Source organism: Ursus americanus, chromosome 11, assembly GCF_024610735.1.
Source record: "Ursus americanus isolate L20-20 chromosome 11, mUrsAme1.1.p, whole genome shotgun sequence".
NCBI lineage: Eukaryota > Metazoa > Chordata > Mammalia > Carnivora > Ursidae > Ursus > Ursus americanus.
In genome coordinates, this window is record NC_142137.1 from 49,232,432 (window position 1) to 49,254,687 (window position 22,256).

The following is a 22,256-nucleotide window of genomic DNA, read 5'->3' on the forward strand; positions in this document are numbered from 1 at the left end:
TCTTGCTATGATGCTATAACTAAGAAAATAAAAGTCCATTATATGTTGCAAACAATGATATTGGCAACCAGTGAGCAGTAAGTATAATATTCAGAGCAGGCAAGAACATTTAGGTGGAAAAGGACAACTGAAACTGTCTATAAAGCCAGGCTACTGTGCCCCCTTGCAGGGAAGGGGCCGTCTGCTCCATCAGGCCCTTCTTAATAACCACATTCATTTCAGGACCTGACCATAACTGGCACCAGAAAGCAAGTAAGGTGGGACAAAGCAGAGAGGACAAAAATTCAGATCACAGCTCTACAGAGCAGAACTGTGTTGTGTAAGAAGGTAACCACTGCCATGTGTGGCTCTTTAACTAAAAATCAATTAAAATTAAAAAATCAGTTTCCTAGTTACAGTAGCCACATTTCAAGTGCTTCCAGCTACATGTGGTTTGTGGTCATCATATTGGACAGTGGACACATACAATATTTCCATCTCTGTTCTACTGACAAGGTTAGATTTGAACGTGGACATTCCCATTGCTCTGACAGACCTGATGAGAAATTCAGAACCAAGTCAGCAGTCTTATTCATCAAGAATCATAGAGATTTCCAAGGTTGTTTATTAGACGTGTCCATAAATTAGAGACAGTTGGGGATATACAGAAAGTCTGGACATTCTTATCAACATAAGATTTCCTCCTAGTCTTTTCCTTCTTTTTCCCCTTCATACAGGGAAAAGCAGAAAAGGAAAAATGGTAGGGGGTCAGAACCTCCTTAAGTCTCTCTTATCCAAAGAGTGCTTGAATTCCCAAAAACAGATAGATTTTTAGAAGCACCTACTTCCCCTACCCTTCTTTCCTTTAAGTAAAATACTAAAGGCAAATGAAAACAAACAAAACACAGGAAAAAGAGGAATTCAAGAAAACTACTCAGAACAAAATGGATCACTATCCTAAATTACTGCTCCAAGATGCCTAAGGGAAAAGTGCCGCAAATAAAGAACATTTCCAAAAACACACAGTAGGCCCGATTCAACAGATCCACAGTAGTTCAGAAAGTTACCGCCTCCTAAGAGGCCAAGTGATTTGCTACCAACAATTTAAAGTACTGGGTTTTCACCAAGGGCACACTCTGGTTCAACTGTCTAATTCCTGGGCAAAAACACCTACGCCAAATCACCCACATCAGCTTCCTTTCGCGGCAGCGGTAAATTCCTCAAATCATTTGGGTCTAAGATAGAAACTAGGTCTGATAGTGAAAGTCAACTACGTGACTTAGATTCTACGTATTAGAAATTCTCTGTATATGGTATTTTAAAAGTGAAGTAAAAATATACTTTTGGATTTAAAGTGGACAGTTTCAATGATATTTAAGAAAAGCAAACTCAGATCCACTCAAGAACCAGGAAAAAGAAAGCCAATCATTTTCAGACACTGGATTCTATTCAAACACTGATTCTATCAGTGTTTGCCTGCTACTTTGCCATGCTACTGCCCTGTACCACACCGAGGAAAATTGGCTATCTTCATGACAGAACAATTTGAATGCAAGCTAAAAATTAATCACCACATGGGAACAACAAAACTGGTAATCTCTTAGCTGAAGTGACGAATAGCTTATATAGTTTGGGGAAGGGGGTTGCGAGATAAAACTTAAAATGCAAGCCTGAAAGCCCTTCTTCAAACAGGCATGATGTTGCCACCCCTGACAATTACAGCCCTGGGTGGGGGGGAGGGGGTGCTGTGAGACAATGCTAAAACAATGCAGGACACAGGGATTTGAGGAGCCAGGCAACCTGCTGCTCCGTTTCATCATTAGGAAAGAAATGCACAAGAATCAGACCTCTCCTTTCTGCACCCAGCACAAACCAACCTCCATAGGGAGGTTCAGTAGCAGTTACCACCAGAAGTTATAAAGCCTCATGGTCCCCCCCTTCCTGTTACCTAGCTTTGCCCCCTACACTGCGCTCAATATTTATTTACCTCCTCTTCAAGCTCTCAGTATTTCAGAATAGAAAAGGCAGTAACATCTTGACCCTCTGCCCTTGGAAAGGCTGCACTCTTCGGTCACTTTAACTCATCCCCTTCCAAGGAGAAACTCTCCTTATTAAACAGAAATCACCGACATGCCTAAGCAAGGTAGGGAGATGTTCATTTAAACCTGGATAACTCCTATTTCTTCCTCCTGGTGAGGACGGTGTCATGGGTTACTGTGCAAGTGAGCATGTGAAAATTAAAGATCTCTAGGCCAAGAAAGTAGCTTGGGTCAAAAAGGCAGCTGATCTGAAACCTGCCAAATCTGTTCCCCATTTCATGCATACACAGCTCTACAGAATGCGTAAATACCACCAGCAAACTGTGCTAGGAGGTCACAAGCACGCCACACCGCATGGGTGCACACAGTTTGTAAATGTGCTACAGACAGTGTGGGAAATAGGGCTGGTTCCGGGTCCAACCAAAGGGTAGAGCTAATGCATACCTTTTGGTCTTCTGGAATTTCCATTCTTTTGCTGTTCATCTTCCTCATTAATGGTGAATAAACCAAGGGGAATTGGCCTTGCACTGGTCTTCTTCAGTCGCTCTTGTCGGATAGCTGTAGCTGATCCAGGCATACCGCGGCTACTTGTTTTTTAATTATTATTATATTAAAAATATATGCTTATGTAATTGCAGCTCCCAGGAAGCTGCTAGTTTCTAAGCGGCCGATTCATTTGAGCACTTGTAATAGATCCCCTATGGGTAAACAGTGTGCAAACAGCTGACAGATACTACCAGCCACTTGGCAACTGAGGCCCTGCAGTTCCCCCTCACCTAGCAGCAACCCCCCCACCTCTCCTCCACGCCCCCTCCCACTCACTCCCCGCAGGCATGCGGCTGGCTGGAGCTCGCTGCCTGCACACACGCTCCACACACACACACACACACACACACACACACGCACGCACGCGCACTCTCCTTCCGGAAAAGCCCCAGGAAAGGCACGCAGGGTCAGCTGCCTCCTTGCACTGCCTAACCTGTTCAGTCAGATCCCAGCTCTTCAGCGGCGGCACCTCTCCCCAGTCTTCTCCCCTGCCGCCGCACAGGAAAATACTGCGCACACGGCACAGAGGGGAAACCGCGATCTGCCGCTGTTCACAGTTGCCCTGACAACCGTGACCTGTCCTAATCCAGGAGGTGTGGGAGCGGCTGGGCGTCGGGGCCCGCGGGCTCCGTCCGGTCCGGGGACTCACCGCAGACGGCTGGGGCCAAGGGAGGAAGGCGGCCGGCGCGCTGCGCGGCTCCTTGTTCCTTTCCTCTCCACCCGGCAGCGGCAGCGTGGAGGACAGACAGCGCTCTGCTGCACCGGCGGCAGGGCACTCCCCGGGGACGGGGAAAGGGGCTCACGGCAAGAAGGCTTTTTCTTCTTTGGGGGACCGGGTTTTCAATCGGGACAATGTTTGCCAGTCCCTGGAAGGCGGGCATCGCTGGACCCCCATGGCTCACTCCAAACTCAGTAACACATCCCAGCCTTCCAGAAGTCCCTGCAACCCCAGAGTCTGTGTAAACACACACTGGGCCACACGTGGCATGAGGACTGGCACTGTCGTGCCCCTGCAGACCTTCCAGAGTGGGCAGGCAGGGGGAGAAAACTGTGCCTATTCTCCCAAAGACAACAGTTTGCAATACCCCTTCTGCAGGTCAAGTTGAAAGGAGAGAAACTACAATCCATCAAGGGGGAAAAATCCGCCTCACCACAACCAGGCAACTCCCCCTGCAACTCCCACTGCTCTGGGCCAGTCACTACCAGCGGTGCTGAGCAATCCTCAACACTTGACCCAGTTTTAGTTCTTTTTTGGATTGTTTTCTCCAAAGCATACAATCATGTGATTACTGTTTTCTTCTGAAATGAGCTTTCTCACTTAAGACTCTCCACTTCTAGGCTCCCTGAAATTGTATGTGAAAAAAAAAAAATTAAATTTTCGGTAAGTGACACTGACAAGTGCCAAATTAAGAAAATAATTTTTGTTTTTGCCTCTTAATCAAAATCAAGTCTGCTTAGAAAGTCCAAAGCCCATTCTCCCACTCCAGACCACTCTCCTACTTTCCCCCTCAATACTTAACCTACTTACCTAAGAGAGGATCCTGAGGATTCTACCACCAGTACCCTCTCCAAATCCTTTGAATGGAAGAGTAACCGCTGACAATTCACTTAACTTTTCTCCGTGCCTTCGATTTTGCTATAAAATTGAGGTGACATCATTTACCTTATAGGATTTGGGGAAAGGATTAAATGAACATAGTGGTAGCAGGAAGAAGTACTTATAAAAAGTAAAAGCAGGTGATATGTATAAGAAGCACTATTTTTTTTTTAAGGACTCTCTATCCCCAACATGGACTCGAACTCACGACCCCAAAATCAAGAGTTGCATGCTCTTCCAACTGAGCCAGCCAGTTGTACCCCTTTTACTTTTTATAACACATCTGTTCTAAGTAGTCTATTTTTGCTTCATATTTAAGGTGTTCCCAGTTCAACTACCAACTCTATCAAGGAAGAGCTCTATTTTTTATCTACTAATATTGCGCTGGAGATGTACTAGATGGTTGGCAAATCCACTCTGCGGAGACAAAAACAAAAGCAAAAACACCAAAACTTCAGAAATCTTTCCCTCGAAGGCTGGGGAATTTAATTAGGGCTAACATGCGTTAGATGTGTAGGTTGGGGAAATGCAGGAAATTTCTGATATTAAGTTTACTTAAATTCATGGTCATCTGTGTGATGGGTATTTGGAATTAAAAGTGAATGGGGCTGAAGTGCTGAGTAGGTCTGAGCGTCTACATCAGCATTTTACAGGCCAGGAAAACTGAGGCCCAAGAGGTGAAATTCCTTGCCCAGGTCAAATGTTAGCTGGCAGCAAGTTTAGAGGGAACATTTAGATCTCCTTCTCCCTAGTCCTGTGCTTCTCCTTATGATGACTATTTGGCCTACACAGTGTAGAATCCTAGTTCCCTCTCTCCAGCTTCTACAGCGATGGCAAAATGTGGAGAAGAAGGAAAGGGAGGATCCATGCCTCGAACATGCAAGAGCTTGTTGTTGAAGAAATAAACAGCAGAGGGGAGGGGGGTGGGGGAATGGGATAGACTGGTGATGGGTAGTAAGGAGGGCACGTATTGCATGGTGCGCTGGGTGGTACACGCAACTAATGAATCACGGAACTTTACATCAAAAACCAGGGATGTACCGTATGGTGACTAACATAATAAAAAAATATTATTATTAAAAAAAGAAAAAAGAAAAGTGAGGATGTAAAAAAAATTTTTTTTAAATAAAAAAAAGAAATAAACAGCAGATACAATATACTTCCATAATTCTACTTGGTGATTTTATCTGGTAATTCTATTTCTGAATTGAAGATGATTTGTTATTTCCTATTTATTTCTTTAATCAGATGATCAATAAACATAGTCCAATATTACAATACACATATTTATGAAAATCTTTTCAAATCTAGTTTGTTTCTTCTACCTTCCAGAGAATCAGGTTGCAACACACACACACACACACACACACACACACACACACACACAGCTGAAACTACCTTTTGGCAGAAAAAATGAAAAGCTATGTCTCAAACAAATGACAGATTTCGTTCGGAAATGTTCCTTATCCAAATAAAGCTACTAGCTTCTGACCATCCGCATGAAATTTAACGGAAGTATTACTGAAAGAGGTAAAGCTAAGGAGAGAAGGATCTTCACCTTCATCTTCCAAATAAAAAATTGAGAGGATTAATGTTTTATGAAGTATCCTAGGAGGACAGTGAAACACCTAAGAGTGGCTTTTAAAAAGCAACGTGAAAGCTGAAATTCAAATGACTTCTGCAGAAGATACACATTCCTTTACTTGCAAGGATGGCCTGGATGGCTCTAAAGCTTTCGTAGGAGAAATGCAGCAGCAAAGTGAAAGCTTTGTAGCCTTTAACTTGTCCAGACAAGATGTCACAAAGGAGCCCTCCTTGAGGTCTGTGGAACGGAGATCACAGGACAGCCCCTCTGGGACTCAGAGGGCTGTAACTGAGCCCACCTCTACCACACCCAGCCAATCAATGGTTCTCCTCTTCTGTTACCTGCAGTGGAATATCCTGCAAATGACAAAGATGGCATTTTTCATGCACTAGCGTGAGCGGTCTCATGGAGAATTTTTATTTGTATCAAAATGTGAAAGTCACCAAAATGGCTGTTTTGAAAATTATGCTTAAACCATTTACTGGGGAAAGGAAAGCCTAATCAAAGGAGGCCAAAAGTCACCACCGTCCTACAACTCATGAGGCAGGGGTAGGGTCAAGAATTCCATTATCTAGGAACATCTTCAACTTTGTCAGATGCTGTGCGAGGTGCATTAGGTTACCTGTGTTAGTCATAACAGCACGGGGAGAGGAGTCATCACCTGACAGATCAGGAAACAGAGGCTCACAGAGGTTAAAGTCCCCCAGCTAGTTAAGTCACTGAGTCAGGATTAAACCAGGGCCCATCTGCTCTGAGGCTAAGATGCTTTTGTCCTGCTGCCTTGTAAATCCTGACTACAACATCGACTAGCTCCCTCCCAGTCACAGCTGTGACCAGTCACAAAGAAGCAAACAGCCCAAGATCAAATAATCATAATAAAGGGTTTTTTTTTTTTCCTATCCATGAAGTACACACTTAAGGCATAAAAACATTTGCGATTAGTTTCCTAAATGCTCAAACCCAGTCTTTAACGGATATAGGTGTTTAACTCTTATTTAATTTCAAGAGTACTAGGCTTAACCCCTGCAGAGGCATGGGCCTCCAGTCTTCTCTCCTTTATACTCGGACCCAAAACAAAAGCAGATGTGGAAGGGGGATGGCAAGACCTTGAAGTAAAAGGAATTGTACTCTGAATTCCCGAACTCTTCCCCAGCACTAGTAAGTGTTTTCAATTTGATGTGGCACGTGTGTCCTTGAATGTCACCTGCAGGTACAGTCCCCGTAGGAACTGGGGTATGTGGATTTCCAAGAGCCAATGAGGTTTTGTAACTGTTTCAATTGTTAAAATAATAAATGATTTTTAATGGAGACTTTGTACTGAGACATTACCCAGTGGGAAAGGGTAGATTCTACAACTAAACCGGCTTTATATAGAGAAAAAGGTTCACAGTATAATCACAAAATACAGTCACAATCGAAAGTGAAAATGATACTACTTGTCCACTATGAATGAAACAGGCCACTAGGCTGTTGAGCAACTGCTGTCCCCACCAGTTCCCACCCCCAGCCCCACTCCCTTAGTATGCAATGAATTTACATCTGTCCTTCTACCCTGGCTGCCGGGCACCTCTGGCTGACCTCCAACTGTGAGGTAGGGGAATATGAAACAGAGTCAAACTAATGGTAGGGGAAGTCATGCTCGTGATCTGGACCTACCTGTCACGATGTTCTAGGAGACTAAGCCCGTGCAGGCACATGTATACACACATACACTTCAGGCTTCTTTTCACATGCATCCTACCTTAGCTTTTATTTATATGTCTGTTTTTATGTCCGAAAGACTCGGAAATAGCGTAGAGTCCATGAATGAATCTAAGACTATCCTCCTGCAAAGAGAAATCTGTGTAATCAGTGAGAAGCATACCTAGATTTTCCCTTCTAAAAGCCTAGTGAGCTTTACAAAAACATTCTTGAAATGGAAAAGAGCCTGATTTATACTCATCAAGGACTGTAGCTGAAAACAGACATTACTGCTGTTGGATTGAATGGCCAGTCATCGGTAAATTACAGTTCTACACACATATAAGTTAGTTACTTTTCAGTGGAGCCCAGAAGTTCCAAAATGCCTTTTTCTATTTCTACATTATGATTAGTATGTAGGAGATGATTAATTCTTCAAAACTATTGGACTTCAGTAATCCTTTAAATATTTAATGCATACCCCCCCAAGGTAAGCCGCAATTTATTTCTAGTAGGAGTTTTGGAAATCCACATTTTAATGCAATATTAAAAAGCAAAGAGAACCTTCATACGGTTTGAAAACACAAAGCAAGCACAGGTTGACCGTGGAATCAAACAACCCCTGGGAACAAGGGTCCCAGCTGGATCTCTGCCATCCCCATTCTTGAAGTAAGAGGGCTCCCTTACAGTTTCCTAGAATGAGACACTTCCTCATGGCTGCTTTGGCAATAAAGGCATAACATCCTGCCATCTTGCAGCATTATATAGAGCTTCCAATAAGCTGTTGGACAAAGAAATACTGCACAAAGAAAGACTGACCCTTTGAAAGGAAAATAAAAAGGCAGGTTCGCTTTGATCTTTCTTTTACCACCTTTTGTTAACAGGCAATAAGAAAAACAGTAAATACTACTCGTAGTAGCGTGCCAGCAACCAACAGGTCCGAGGTCCCTGCCGTGCCTTTTATAACATTTCCATAAATCTTTGCTGTGTGGTCAGCACTTTGCGGAGACAGCAGACTCCATTTTCCCATGTCTGCTCCACCGTAAATAAATTTTAAACCCTGAGGATTCACTTATCTGAACATAAGGTGTGTTTACTAAGCTTTCTTTAAAACTCTTTCCTAAACATTAGGTATCACTAGCTAAGTTGCTAATGTTATAAAATGCCACATGAAACTTGAACCCAGGAACATAGGTTAGAATGCCCTTAGGCCTCCTGTTCATTATTCCCATTGATAATACCTAATGTACACTGCATGAACTTCTGAATTCCTGGACACAAGTTAAGACAGGTACACGCCCTCTCCTCTAATAGCGACACCCTTGGGAGGTTATAAATCCAATTTTACAGATTCAAAAGGAGGTAAAGAAATCAATTGCTGGGTTCAACAGAAGAATCAGACAGATAGCCAGGGCTGTGTTTCTCAAAGTTACCTAACCCATCATTGGTCTGTGAGCCGTTAAGGGTTTAGTTTTATTTTTTGAGCCACACCATTAGAAAGGTAAGAAAACTGAGAAACTGTGGCCCCCTGTCTTCGGTTCTGGGCAATGATGTCAGAGGGGAGGCAGTGCGCAAATCATAGAACATTCTCCCACGTCACAAAGGCAGAGGGAGCCATTCAAGGGTGTTGATGATGCAAAGTGTGATCCAGACTGGCCAGTTTGGCAGAGGACGGGTTGAAAGGGAGGAGTAAGACTTACAAAGAGCAGTTGCCTAAGTACTTTGTCCAGATGGAGAAAAGCGTCTCACGTGGGGACTGTGGGGACGGAAGGCAAAGACAAGAAAATGAGAACCCACTCATGTTTGTTTTTTTAAACAGGCATGCCCTAGCAGCGTGGAAGACGTATTTCAGGGGGGTGAGCGTGGATACCGAGTTCTTGCAAAAGCCTGGATGAGTGTGGACAAGTGGGCGATGGGAAGGAAAGGTGGTATTTTTATTAAAGATTTAGAGGAGAACGAGGGCTTTACACCTGCAGGTAAAACAGAGAGAAGGCTAGAATCAGGTCCAAAATCATCAACAGATCAAAAGAATGGGCTATCGCTAAAAAAAGACTTAGCAGCGATAAATATGAACCCCTCTTCTATTAAGTCCAACCGCACAGGTACAGAATGAAAACCCAGCCAAGCTTCAGGAGCTGCAAAAGAGGGTGCATGGACAGCAAGCTCACGACACACGATCAGTGGGATGAGGCTGTGACAGTCCTAACAGCATCACAGGCTCTATCAGCGATGTCCAGCTCACTGAGTAAGGGGAAGAAGAACCTTCTCTATTTTCTGGTCCTCGGATCACATTGTCTGAACCAGACATTTCCATGGGATGATAAATTAGAGCACACTCAGAAGAGAGCAACCTAGGACTCGTCAAAATTCTAGGCTATAACAACAGGAGGATCTCTGGAAAGAAGGTACATTTTCTCTGGAGAAAATAGGGCAAGATCTGGAGAAATAAGATAACTGAACTAAAGGTTAACATGTGGAGGGATTTCTACTTTTAGCGTGGTGCTGGAAGACAGAACTAGGACCGGTGATTGGAAGTTACCAGAAGGTAACAAGCCGTGCCTTCCATCACTGAAGATGGTCATGCACAAACACGGATCTGGGACGAGGGTGTCAGGTTGGTGTTAGGGTCTCTAGAGTCTCTTCTGATCCCACAACTGACTCCATGACCTGCTGAGAATGGAAACTCCAGTTAGATGCCCAGGGGAAAACACTCTGTCAGAAAGAAAAAGCCTGAGAGAGCTTCAGAAGGCCCTTCCCCCTGTTGTCACTGTCTCCCTGTGCTTATTTACACTTCACATAGCTTCGTTTTTTTTTTGCAGGCAGCTCTACAGTTGTATTGTTTTACTCATTCAACTGATGCCCCCCAGAGGTTTTAGACGTAAAGCTAAAATACACGAACAATGGAAGCTTCACTCAGTGTTCTGGTGACTGCAGGACCACACTCAGGATTGCTACACCTGCAGCTTGCAGACTTCCTCATTCTCACCTACTGGCAGTTTAATGGAAATCGACCATATGAAAAATTCTGGGGATAAAAATGAAGAAGACAAACGAGTTTTCCCTCAATGACACAATTTACTGTGGATGAATCACTATGGCTCTGTAACTTCAGAGAGGAGATCTAAAGGTTTGTGAGAGAAGAACAATATTAAAGAATAGTGACGCAATTCAGTTTATTACTTTATGGGCATTTTAAGGAGAGTGACGGTCTTAAGCCTTCAGGCCAGTAAAGAACTGGCCCAGTCCAGAGCAAGGTGCTTAACATTCTTTTCAGACCTTACTGAGTCTGTTCCCCAACCCCATTTCTTGTGGCTTTGGTACTCTTTCCAATTCTTTCTCCTAAAATGCTCTGAAATTAAAACTGACATCAATTAAGATATTTTAAGAGGTTTACTATCCTGTTTTTACCTTAAAAGTTAATTTAAAAGTCTCTTAAAAAGTAATTTAAATATGTTACATAATCCTGGGGCGGGGGGCGGGGACCTCTAATTTTCTTTCTGAGGGTCAGTGTGTCCAGTCAGGGTTCTCCAGAGATACAGAACCCAAAATACTACTGGACCACTATTGATACTACATACTACTATTTCTCTGGAGAAAAATATATAAATCATATAAAGAAACCTATTTAAACAAAAAAGACTTATTTTAAGAAATAATGGCAGCTGTAATTGTAGAGGCTGGGAAGTCCAAAATTTGTAAGGCAGGCAGGCCAGCAGGCTGGAAACTTAGGCAGAATTCCTTCTTCTCTGGGAAACCTCAGTTTTTGTTCTAAAGGCCTTCAATGGTTTGGATCAGGCCCCCAACATTATTGAGGGTAATCTTCTTAAAGTCAACTGACTGTAAATGTTAATCATATCTATAAAATATCTTCACAGCAATATTTAGACTGCTGTTTGACCAAATAACTGGGTGCTTGTAGACTTGCTAAAATGACAGATAAAATTAGCCATCATGGTCAGAGAGACCTCACAGAGGTTAAGACACTCCATTCCCACACTGAAATCAACATGCTGTAAAGGAAAGCATGCTACTCAAAAGTCAAAGGTCTATATGTCCATGATCATAATTTTCACTGTATAAGCTGGATACTATTTACTCAAGTCATTTCCAATATTGCAATGCTCAATATATTAATCGTATTGTATTCATACAATCGGGCTCAGGCAATCTCAGAGTAGAACTACTAAATCCTCTTACCTTCCACTAATTCTCTCTCCTTGAGAATCCAATGCAGGTCAGCATCTAAGCATTACCAAATAAATCCTTTTTATCATTATAACAACCGGTTGCCTCAACATTAAATGGTTTAGAAAGTACAGATATGTTGATTAAAAAAAATTATTCCCTATTGTCATGAAGTAACCCCACTGTCTCAATCAGAAGAAACATATATAAATATGTGGATGGGGATGTCATTGAACAATACATGTTTCTCATGAGAAAATAAAGTATGTATGAAGGTTTGAGGTACTAAACTTTATTATTATTTATATTATATTATTTATTATTATTATTATATTGGTTAAATAGAACCAACTCTGACAAAAGAAAAAATGATATACAATTCCGCAGCATAGTTCTGAAATCAACCTAGGGGAAGGAAGTGCCTAACAGAAAGGCAAATTATATAATCATGGTGGGTAAGTTTGAGGTTTGGTCGTTTTCACTCAGCTAAGGTCCACCCTGAAAATGATTAGCATATCCAGTGTAATTGTCAGCAACCAACTAGAAACACTGAAAGCCTTTAGCTAAATTATACAGATAAGAGATGAGTATATTTAGAATTAAATAGCAAGCCAGAGCTTTTCAAATTTGGAACTGCTAAACAAAAAAGATTCCTAATGCACCAGTAATTGCTTTTAAAAAGACAGGAAGCATTATTTTCCAAGAAATAGACACTACTAGCAACCCAGTACATTTTTTGAGAAATATCATCCCCTTTTAGTCTTGTTTGCTCTAGAGCCAGTGAGATTTTAGTGGGCACCACACAGAAAGAAACAATAGCTCAGAAGGATGAACAGGTGGAGAAACACACTCAGGGCCCCGAACCTCATCTCCGAAACACCTTTACCTTTGATACCCCTATTCTAAGCCCCTGCCTTAAAACTTCTGTGAATTTTTTTTTATTTTTAAAGTTTATTTATTTTATTTGAGAGAGAGAGTTGGGGGAGGGGCAGAGGGAGAGAATCTTCAGACTCCCCACTGAGCACAAAGCCCAACTCGACAGGGGGCTCGATCCCACGACCCATGAGATCATGACCTAAGCTGAAGCCGAGTCAGACACTCAACAGACTGAGCCACCCAGGTGCCCCAAAACTCCTGTGAATTTTGGATAGACAATTGAGGATTATAATGACAAAAGGAACCTTTTGGCAAACTTCCTAAAATACCACAATTGGACCATTTTGCCCTTTATCATAGGGAAAGTGGCCACACTTCCATTGTTAAAGGCACTAAAATCATTGACATGTTTAAAACAACAAAAACAAAAACAAAAACCTGTTCCAGAGACATACAACGTTGTAGAGAAACAATCACCGCCATAATAACATTTTTTCTATCCTCTCCATTTGTTTTGGTGGAGACAGTCCTACCTGGTTCCTGTTTCCATACTGGCATGGGGGTGGGGGGGGGGGTGGGGAAGACACCTGCCCTGAAACCCTTAATACAAGAAATACCCACATCCCTTTACAACCCAGAGCCAGGCTTTATCCCACTCACCAGAAAAACACCTGGTTCTTGTGGTTTACAAACAAAAGGAGGGAAGTTTACAGAACCAAATGCTGTTTGTTTTAAGAAGAATTGCAATCCTGCAAACTGTTCCATGAACAGGTTTCCAGACAGGGACACCTACGTAGGTAGCATGTGCCCTGTAAAGCAAAATGTCATCTTTGTGCACTTCTCCACTGGGTCAGAAGGGCTCACCAGTGCCTGAGCTCCCAGTCCCTGGATTTAGCAAAGCCTCCTTCTCCTCCCATCTGCCATTCTGTACTCCTCTCTTCCAAAACCTCTTTGGAGACGTTATACTCTATCGTGGGTGTACTTTGGGTACAGCTGAACCACCAAGGATTGAATCTAAAATGCCAAACTAGTGTTTCCCTGTGAGGTTCCCGGAGTATAAGATTATGGGGATTTTCTATTCAAAGGCTTTTGCCCTCTCATAGGTCTTCCAGACTAAAAAAAGGTCCATCCCCCATTTCTCTATTTTAATGCTTTCGACTGTGGAGCCATTTCTTCTACTTGTATTTTAGTTCCTGATACTCTACCTGGGACTTAACACAATGTCACTTTAACAAAGCAAATGGATATATCTTTTTATGTACACAACAAGGACATCCTCACAGGGATGGTAGGAGGTAGGAAGCCACTGTTGCAAAAGAAATTTCTGGGTTTATTCTAATGTTGCATATTTCTTATCCTTAATATTTTGTTTTTTACCGAAGAATGATATAAATCTTAGTATTTTAAGCGTGGTTTAAGGCATGTTGGTTTAATCACTTACCATGGTGTCCATTGTATCCTATACAATCCAAAGGCATTATTCAGAGCATCTAAACCCAGGACCTAACTGAGGCAGTGACATTTAAACATTTAGGAGTTAAATGTTTAAAAAGATAAAAATTGATGGGGCGCCTGGGTGGCTCAGTCGTTAAGCATCTGCCTTTGGCTCAGGGCGTGACCCCAGGGTCCTGGGATCGAGCCCCACATCAGGCTCCTCCGCTGGGAGCCTGCTTCTTCCTCTCCCACTCCCCCTGCCTGTGTTCCCTGTCTCACTGGCTGTCTCTCTCTCTGTCAAATAAATAAATAAAATCTTTTTAAAAAAATTGAAATTACGAGTTGAACGAGAAATTTTCTTAGGGAGAAATTATCATACACCCCTTGCTCCAATACCCCGTTTAGGTCTTATAAATAAGCCTCTGCAATTTAAGAAAGTCTCTTCTAAAATTTAACACACAAAGATTTTTAATAAGAAAAACAGTTTACTGTTTTTTTTCTGTTTCAACGTATGTACTTTTAGAATTTTTAAAAAAATTAATTATAGTCGACATACAATTTTACGTTAGTTTCAGGTATATGACATAGTAATAGGACATTTATATACATCTTGACAAGTGTAGTTACCATACAACGTTATTATAATATTATTAACTACATTCCCTATGCTGTACTTTTCATCTCTACAACTTATAACTGGAAGTTTGGACCTCTTTATTTTCTTCACCTACTTCGTCCATCCCCTGTGTAAATACTTGTTTCAAGAAAGCCAAACTACAGACTTCTCCTGAAAGCCTTGTGGAAGGCAGGTTGTACATGCTTCCTAGATTTTCCTTTTAGAGAAACATATTCAATGGAGTGGCTTGTTTCTAGTCAAAATAAGTCCAGGAAGTCCATCTTTATGATTTAAAGTGCAATAATTCTGTGGCAAGTATTTTAGGAGGAAGGAGTATTTTAGGACTCAGGAGTAAGAAATACTTGTGAATACCATAGAAATGGTATTCACAGAAGTCAAGGAAGGCTGGCATGGCCTTTGACTCGGTCACAACACACGCTGAGCATCTCCCAAGTTTGCGTGCAGCAACCCTCTACTGGAGCATTTCGCGCAACATTTGACAGGTGGAAGGCCCCATCCGGCGCACCGAGATGACGCTCACTCTATCTGAGCCACGCCCATGGCGACGTGATCACACAGCTGCAATCAGGTCTGAATCAGCATCCCATTCCGAGTCTCTCCTCAGACTTTACAAGTAAAAATGACAATTTGCTTGAGGAAACAATTTAGCATGCCAGGGTAAGTCCATATTTTCACAGTGATGCAGTATAAATCCTTAACGACCGCGGGGGAAGCAGAGTAATTATAACCACACTTTGTGCTGTGTCAGGCACGGTTTTAAGTCCTTTACAGGTATCGACTCACTTAATCCTCACCATAGCCCAATGAAGGTATTACCTGTATTCCGGTTTAAAAAAAAAAAAAATCAAGGAAGAGCCTGGTCAAATGACTTGCCCCAAATCCCTCAAGTAGCAAGTGACAGAACTGAGAACGGAACCCAGAGTCCTCGCACAAATAGTTCAATATTATCCCTAAATTGGGTGTTCGGTTTTGAGTGCAAAATCATATGGTTTCACACGAGCTTAACTTCAGTATAACCCTGAAGGGGCAGAGGGGAAATCAAAGACCGTCTCTTCCTTAGGGATCTGTCCAATCCAGTACCCTCCACTCCCCTTTTCATTGTGGTCCCTGTATGGCTATGCAGACACCAACTGCAAGGAGGAGGGGAAAAAAAACAAAAATCAGTTCTGCCCAAGGTAAGCCCTCACTGAAAAAGTTTCATGTCACAACCGATGGCCCCGTAAAACCTCGAACACACACACACACACACACACAAATGCACCTCAGACACGCCTCTAGAGGTTCTGACATGTAGAGCCAGAGATGTTAAGTCAACATGATGTCCAAAGTCACGCGTGTGAATAATACTTTTAAGAAAAAGTGAAAAGAGCAGAGATTACCAGACTGAGCCCTACGTCCAGTAACATCTAATAAGGAGAATGAAGAGAGGTAAAGTAAAGAAAGATTAGGCCAAAGGGTATTAGCCTTGGTCGAGCAGTAGGATGGAAGGCGAGAATGGCGAGGAGGTCATTCTTGTGTCAAATATTTACAGGCGGACAGAAGAAACAGGAATGGTCTCCAGAGCCATGGCTATGACGATGAGAGGTCATGGGTCACTATGAAAGTCTCTGGGAAAAGTATATAATTTGCTATGAAAAATTTATTTACCTGAAATTGACCTTTCTTGTTTTGAGGGCAGGGAGGAAGAAGGTGGCAGAAGTGGACAGAGAGTCTGTTACCTAACCTTTTGTCTAACTGCACATATTCATACATAAAAGTGCACAGACACACCAGTGTGCACATATTTTGCATCAAGTGTCCTCATACTCATATTCACATCTACATTTCCATCGCAGAACTGCTGGAGCAAAATAAGAGAGAAACGAAATAAATTCACTAGGTGGAGGGCAATGGCTGTTATGGTTTTCCAGGTGGTTACCATGAGCAGGGTACACCTGACACCTCCAAATTCAATCTACTAAGGTCGTACTGAAGAGCCGTAAGTAGGAACTCAGTCTAAACTAGTCCTCAGCCTTGAATGCACATTGGAATCACTGGAGGAGTTTTAGAACATACAGCCACCTGGCTCCCCCCGCCCCCCCACCGCCCCGAGATTCTCCGATAATTGCCTGAGGTGTGGCCTGGGCATAATGAGATTGACAAGGTCCCCAGGTGACTTTAACTCACTGTTAAGATTGCTGTGGCCCAGGAACTCGATGATCATTTCAACAACATGACCTTATGCCCAAGGAATGAGCTATATTTAAGTGAACCAACCAGTGCTGTGGTTAAGGGGGTCACCATACTAATTTAGAGCATCAACCCTGAATAGAAACCAATCCAGCTGGAATGCAGGAAGGAGGAACCAGGTCCTGTTTGGTGTGTTGGGTTCTGAGAACCAAAAGCCTGGATTAAAACCTTCACAAGCAGCCATGCATTTCTGCTGCAGTCTATGATTATGCATGTTACTGCCACCCAGCAGGCCTTGTCTTGCAGAGTGGGGACCCTGAAAGAAGGGGTCTCTTCTGGAATTTCACCCTGGAATTTAAACTATTCTAGAATATGGCTATATTCTACGTAAAACATAGTGTCAGGGATACAAAGGTTATATGTGGCAGGTTATGCCATAGTAAAGGATGGTTCCTTTTACCAGAAAGCCAACTACAAAGAGGAAGCTTTCGTAGCATTAAAAGAAAAGTCACCTAAATTTTAAGATACCAGATCTCAGTACTCTAAAATTTAAATATACATGATTTTACTAACAATGCTTGTAAAGTCCAGTTCACATATCCCAAATGCATGGCTCAACTTCCTTTCTGCTCAGTTTTGCATTCCTACATTCATCTGCAATGTTTGGTCAGGTGTGTCAATTCTCTTTAGCATTTCTCACAATTCTTTCTTTCACAACCGTTTCTGTAGGAGCTTCAAGGATGAGGAATTGTTGAATGCAGTGAATTCTTGCTGTCGAAATACATTAATCCTCAAATCAAAATTTAAAGTGGCACCTAAGAAAATCTTATAGATTCTCTAACTATTTCTCCAAGATACTAGGGAGACTAGTATTTAATGAACAGAAAAATCACCTGACGCCATTTAAACCTGTAAACTATAATTCACAGCATTGCAAAAACAGATGTTAAAGAGGCAAAAGGGCAACAACATGGATGGATATAGAAAGAATAATGCTATGCAAAATAAGTCAGAGAAAGAAATATGTCATATGATTTGACTCATACGTGGAATTTAAGAAACAAACGAACCAAGAAAAAAGAGACAAACCATAAAACAGACTTAACTACAGATGGTTACGAGAGGGGAGGTGGGTGGGTGGGTGATGGGGATTAAAGAGTACACTTACCGTGATGGCACTGAGTAATGTACAGACTTGTTGCATCATTATATAGTACAACTGAAACTAATAACACTATGCTAACTATACTGAATTTAAAATGAAAAAGGCACTGACCCGTGAAATAGCTCGATAACCTTTAAAGCTGGATTTTACATAAGAGAAAGAAGCCTAAATACCATACGCATTTAGCATAGAGAACCTTAGATCATGCTCAGTGATTAAAAGTCCAATGACTATCGAGACCTTTACAAAACTGTTAAGTACCCTTCAGTAACTGATAGCTGATACGTTAGCTGATTTGACAACATAAACTCTGCCAACAAGGAATAACCAGGACTATAAAACAAGTAATAGGACCAATATTCCCAGCTTTGTAACTGAAACAACATTCTTCCCAAATTCTGGAAAGCCATTTGTCAAGGGACTGGAAGACAGACATTAAGGCGGGAAGAGAACTTGGATTGGTAGGGGCCGTGCTGTAAATGGCACTTCCGTTCACAATCAACTCCAGAATGCAGACTCCACAGGAAATCAATACTAGGGAAGAATAAAGATGGTAATATTAAAGCCAAATAAAAACTCCTCATTACAGCTCCGCTCTGGAGCAACACTATCTCCACAGCTGTTGTAAGTTCAGTCAGCATCATTTAGCATCCAGAAGGAAATTATTTTACTTTAAGGCAATTACACTCTTTTACTCAAAGAATTTGGTGCAGCGGCTAAAAATTAAAAACAAAACTTAACAATATCAAGTGCTGGCAAGGATGCCAAGCAACTTGAACTCAGACATTGCTTGTAGGGATGCGGAACTGTGGGGTCTCTGGAAAACGGTTTAGCAGGTTCCTGTACACATATACTTTCATATGAGTCGGCGACCCCAGTCCTAGGTATCTAGCGCCATGAGATAAATGAGAAAAGCCTGTGTGTAAATGTTTACAGCAGCATTATTCATAACCACCAAGACCTGGAAATAACCCATTGCTCCTTGATGGGTGGATGGATTAATCATCTATGGTACTTCCTCACAACAGCAAACTACTCATCAATAAGTAACTACTGATACATACGGCAACACGTGAGAATCTCAAAGGCATTAGGCCAAGTGGAAAAACTCAGACTCAAAAGATTACATGGTATATGCTTCCCCTTTTATGACATTCTGGAAAAGGCAAAACTAGACACATGGCGAACAGATCAGCGGCTACCAGGGGTAGAGGGTAGGAGGAGAGCCTGACTAGAGGGGCAACACGAGGGAATTCTCTGGGGTGAGAGAACTCTAGACCAGGATTACACTGGTGGTTCCATGACTGCACTTCTGGCAAAACTCAATGATTTGCACACCCAAAATATCAGTAAATTTTTTGTATGCAAAAGTAAATTTTAAAAAGAGAAAAAATCCTCTGCCTATTTAAGGATTTGTAAGTTTTTCCTTTCACCAGCCCATTTTATGGAGAGTCTCCAAAGCCGGCTGTCTTTCCAACTGCCCATCTGTTAATCACTTACAATCTGTTCATCCCCTACTCTTGCACCAACAAGTGAACTTCCTCTTCTAGGGGTGGTCAGTGACCACCCGGTAACCACAGGGATGGTTTTTCTTTCACTCTTTGAATCCTCGACCTCTTTGTCCCTCTCCCTTGGCAGTGTGCATTGCTCGATTATGCGTTTATCTTTTTGGCTTCTCCGCCTGTCTTCTTTGCTGGCTCTTCCCACTTCTATGCCCGGAATGTTGTCCCAGCCCTTTTCAGTTTTTCCTTCTAGGCTCTCCTTACTCTCCTGGTTTCAATTATTATTCCCTTATGGAATGAATCTCAGAATTCTGGCTTCTCTTTTTCTCCTTATCCCCATACTTGCTCTTGCCTATTAGGCATCTCTACCTACATGTCTCTTTTACATCATGTTTAAAACAGAAATTTTTCTATTTCTCCTACCAAAACCAGGTCCTCCTTGTGACTACTTTCATGCCATCCTTAAACCAATGAGTCAAACTCAAACCAGGAGTACAATCTTAAATGCCACTTTTTACCTGTATCGTTTGACACATACCTCTGTAGAATCTTGAATTCATCATTCCCTCCCCATTTCCAACAGCCTGCCTGCGTTTCCGTAGGAACCTCAGAGTTGGTCTGCACAACCCTGAACTCTTCCCTCTTAAATCCATCTTCTAGTCTACACGCCTACTTCAAAATGAGAACCAGCCGGGTCCATCTCCAGATTTCACTGAGCTTCAGAGGTTTGGCTGATCTGTCTGGCTCCACGATGTTCCCCATATGCTTTCACCACCCTGTGTTACCATTCTTAAAGCTCCAAAAGTCAACTGAAGAGAATGATTTTCCTAGATGGAGGAACTATGTATTCAATAAAGGCAGAGCTGAGGTTTTCTGCTAGACCTTGCAATCAAGCTTGCAATTTCATGGGTGCAGAATTACTAAATAAGCATGCTTTGATCAAGATATGTTATTCTCAAGAATCATCACCAGTTCGCCACTGTCCACAGAGTAACATACCAGCCTCTTAGCTTGACCGGCTACCACTCCACAATTTGGCCTCCATGTATCATGATTCCTAATTGATCTTCTAGGACTCTTTCATTTGGAGGCTCACACATGAGTCAATAGGACCAAAATTTTGCTCTTTTCCATGTTGCCCTTTTCCTCTCTTTCCTCCACCCTACTTTATATATCATTTACCCATTCTTTTAAAGTTCATGCCCTCCCTGATGACCGCAGCCAGAAGCAGCTTTTCCTTCACTGAAGTCTTCATGACCCACAATTATTTATGGGTTTGTTTCCCTCGCTAAATCCAAGAAGCATGTCTCTGTCAACCTTCTAGCCACCATACTGCTTAATATATGCAAGGTACGTATCTCCTGGTCAAATTATTCTAAGCAATCTTTACATCAGTATAATGAGACTTGAGTTTTAAAAAGTAATCCCTTTCAACAAATGATTATTTTTCATGCACCAGGAAGCAAAGATGTTAGAAATTTTTTTTAGAGAACATGCCAATGTAAATTAGTGTTTCATACACATGCTTAGTGATACAAAAAAATGCGTGTTCCTGAGCACAGCTGCCTGGTCTAATAATACTTTCCCTCTTAGCAAGATATAAAGTAAGAGTTAGACACAATATAATGGGGAAACAAGCTATCTAGCCACCTGAATGAAGTATTATGAACTTCAGGACTTGAATTTCAGAAGGGATACGTTTAATATCAAATTGTGGACTGAGCCCTTATCTTACAGTGTTAATTTGCAGATATCTGCAGAACCTTCAAGGCAAGTGAAACCATAAAGATCACTTAAATGCAGTGAAGGTTATAACCAAGATCACAAATAAAGCCCATATTCTTTCACCAGACAGCCTGCTGAGGCGAGAAAAGCCAGAGTCCAGGTTCTAAGTCATTTTCCCCAAAAGAATATCACAAGAGTTCACAGATTATAGGTATTAATTTATTTCCTGCACATGAAAGTGTTGTCTCATGGATTAGTCAGATGCAGCTTTAAATGTGGTCTTAATTCAGTCGGCTTTTAAAAAGAAGTTATCAAGCTGGGAAATGAGCTGTGCGCGCTCACTTTCCACAGCTCTTGAGCACAAGCGTAAAAAAATTAAACACCGAAAGGTTGGACAGAGGCAGTTTTGTGAATATTCATCTACGTAAGGACTCAAATAACAGCCTGAAAAAGGACCTGATGTCCTCTAGTGGTGAGATCAAAAACTTGCTTCCAAGTCAATTACTTGTGAACCTTTGGTTACTGAAAAATATGTTGAAAGAACTGTTCATCCTCAAAAAAAATAAAAAAATATTACCACGAGGAATGTAGCTTGACTGCCTTTGAGTAGAAGATAAATATGTGCTGACAGAAATATGGCTTTTAAATGTTGGATTAATATAGTACCTCTCAATGTCCTTAAATGTTTCATTTTATAGGTGGTATACCCCCAATTTTCAACCCATCTTTGATACACACACATGTATAACTGTATAATTATGAATAATTACAGGTCTTATTTTCACAATCACCTGAAATTCTAACCTAAATTGTCCTAGGACCTAGAGGATATTATGCTAAGTGAAATAAGTCAGACTGAGAAAGACAGATACCGTTTAATCTTGCTCATATGTGGAATCTAAAACAAACAAATAAACAAAAAGCAGAATCAAACCTATAGAGAACAAACTGATGGTTGCCAGAGGGGAAAGGGAGTGGGAGATAAAGGCTTCCAGTTATAAATGAATAAATCACAGGAATAAAAGACACAGCACAGGGAATATAAGCCACGGTATTGTACTATGGTGACAGATGGTAGCTACACTTGCGATGAGCACAGCATAATGTACAGAGAGGGTGAATCACTGTTCTACACCT

General features: G+C 41.8%; 1 protein-coding gene across 3 annotated transcripts in view; it reads right to left on the reverse strand.

Annotated features, from left to right (window-relative positions):
* The window catches only part of MAP7 (microtubule associated protein 7), a 162,243-nt gene that overhangs the window by 137,407 nt on the left and 2,580 nt on the right, over nucleotides 1-22,256 (reverse strand). For 2 of the 3 annotated variants that reach the window (XM_045814737.2, XM_045814735.2), the window contains exon 1: nucleotides 2,463-2,792. The exons of the other annotated variant lie outside the window; for it this stretch is intronic. In XM_045814737.2, the coding sequence (XP_045670693.2) occupies nucleotides 2,463-2,595 (133 nt within the window). In that variant the 5' untranslated portion in view covers nucleotides 2,596-2,792. Of the gene's footprint in view, nucleotides 1-2,462; nucleotides 2,793-22,256 lie in introns of those variants that run through there. 3 annotated transcript variants of the gene reach the window in all.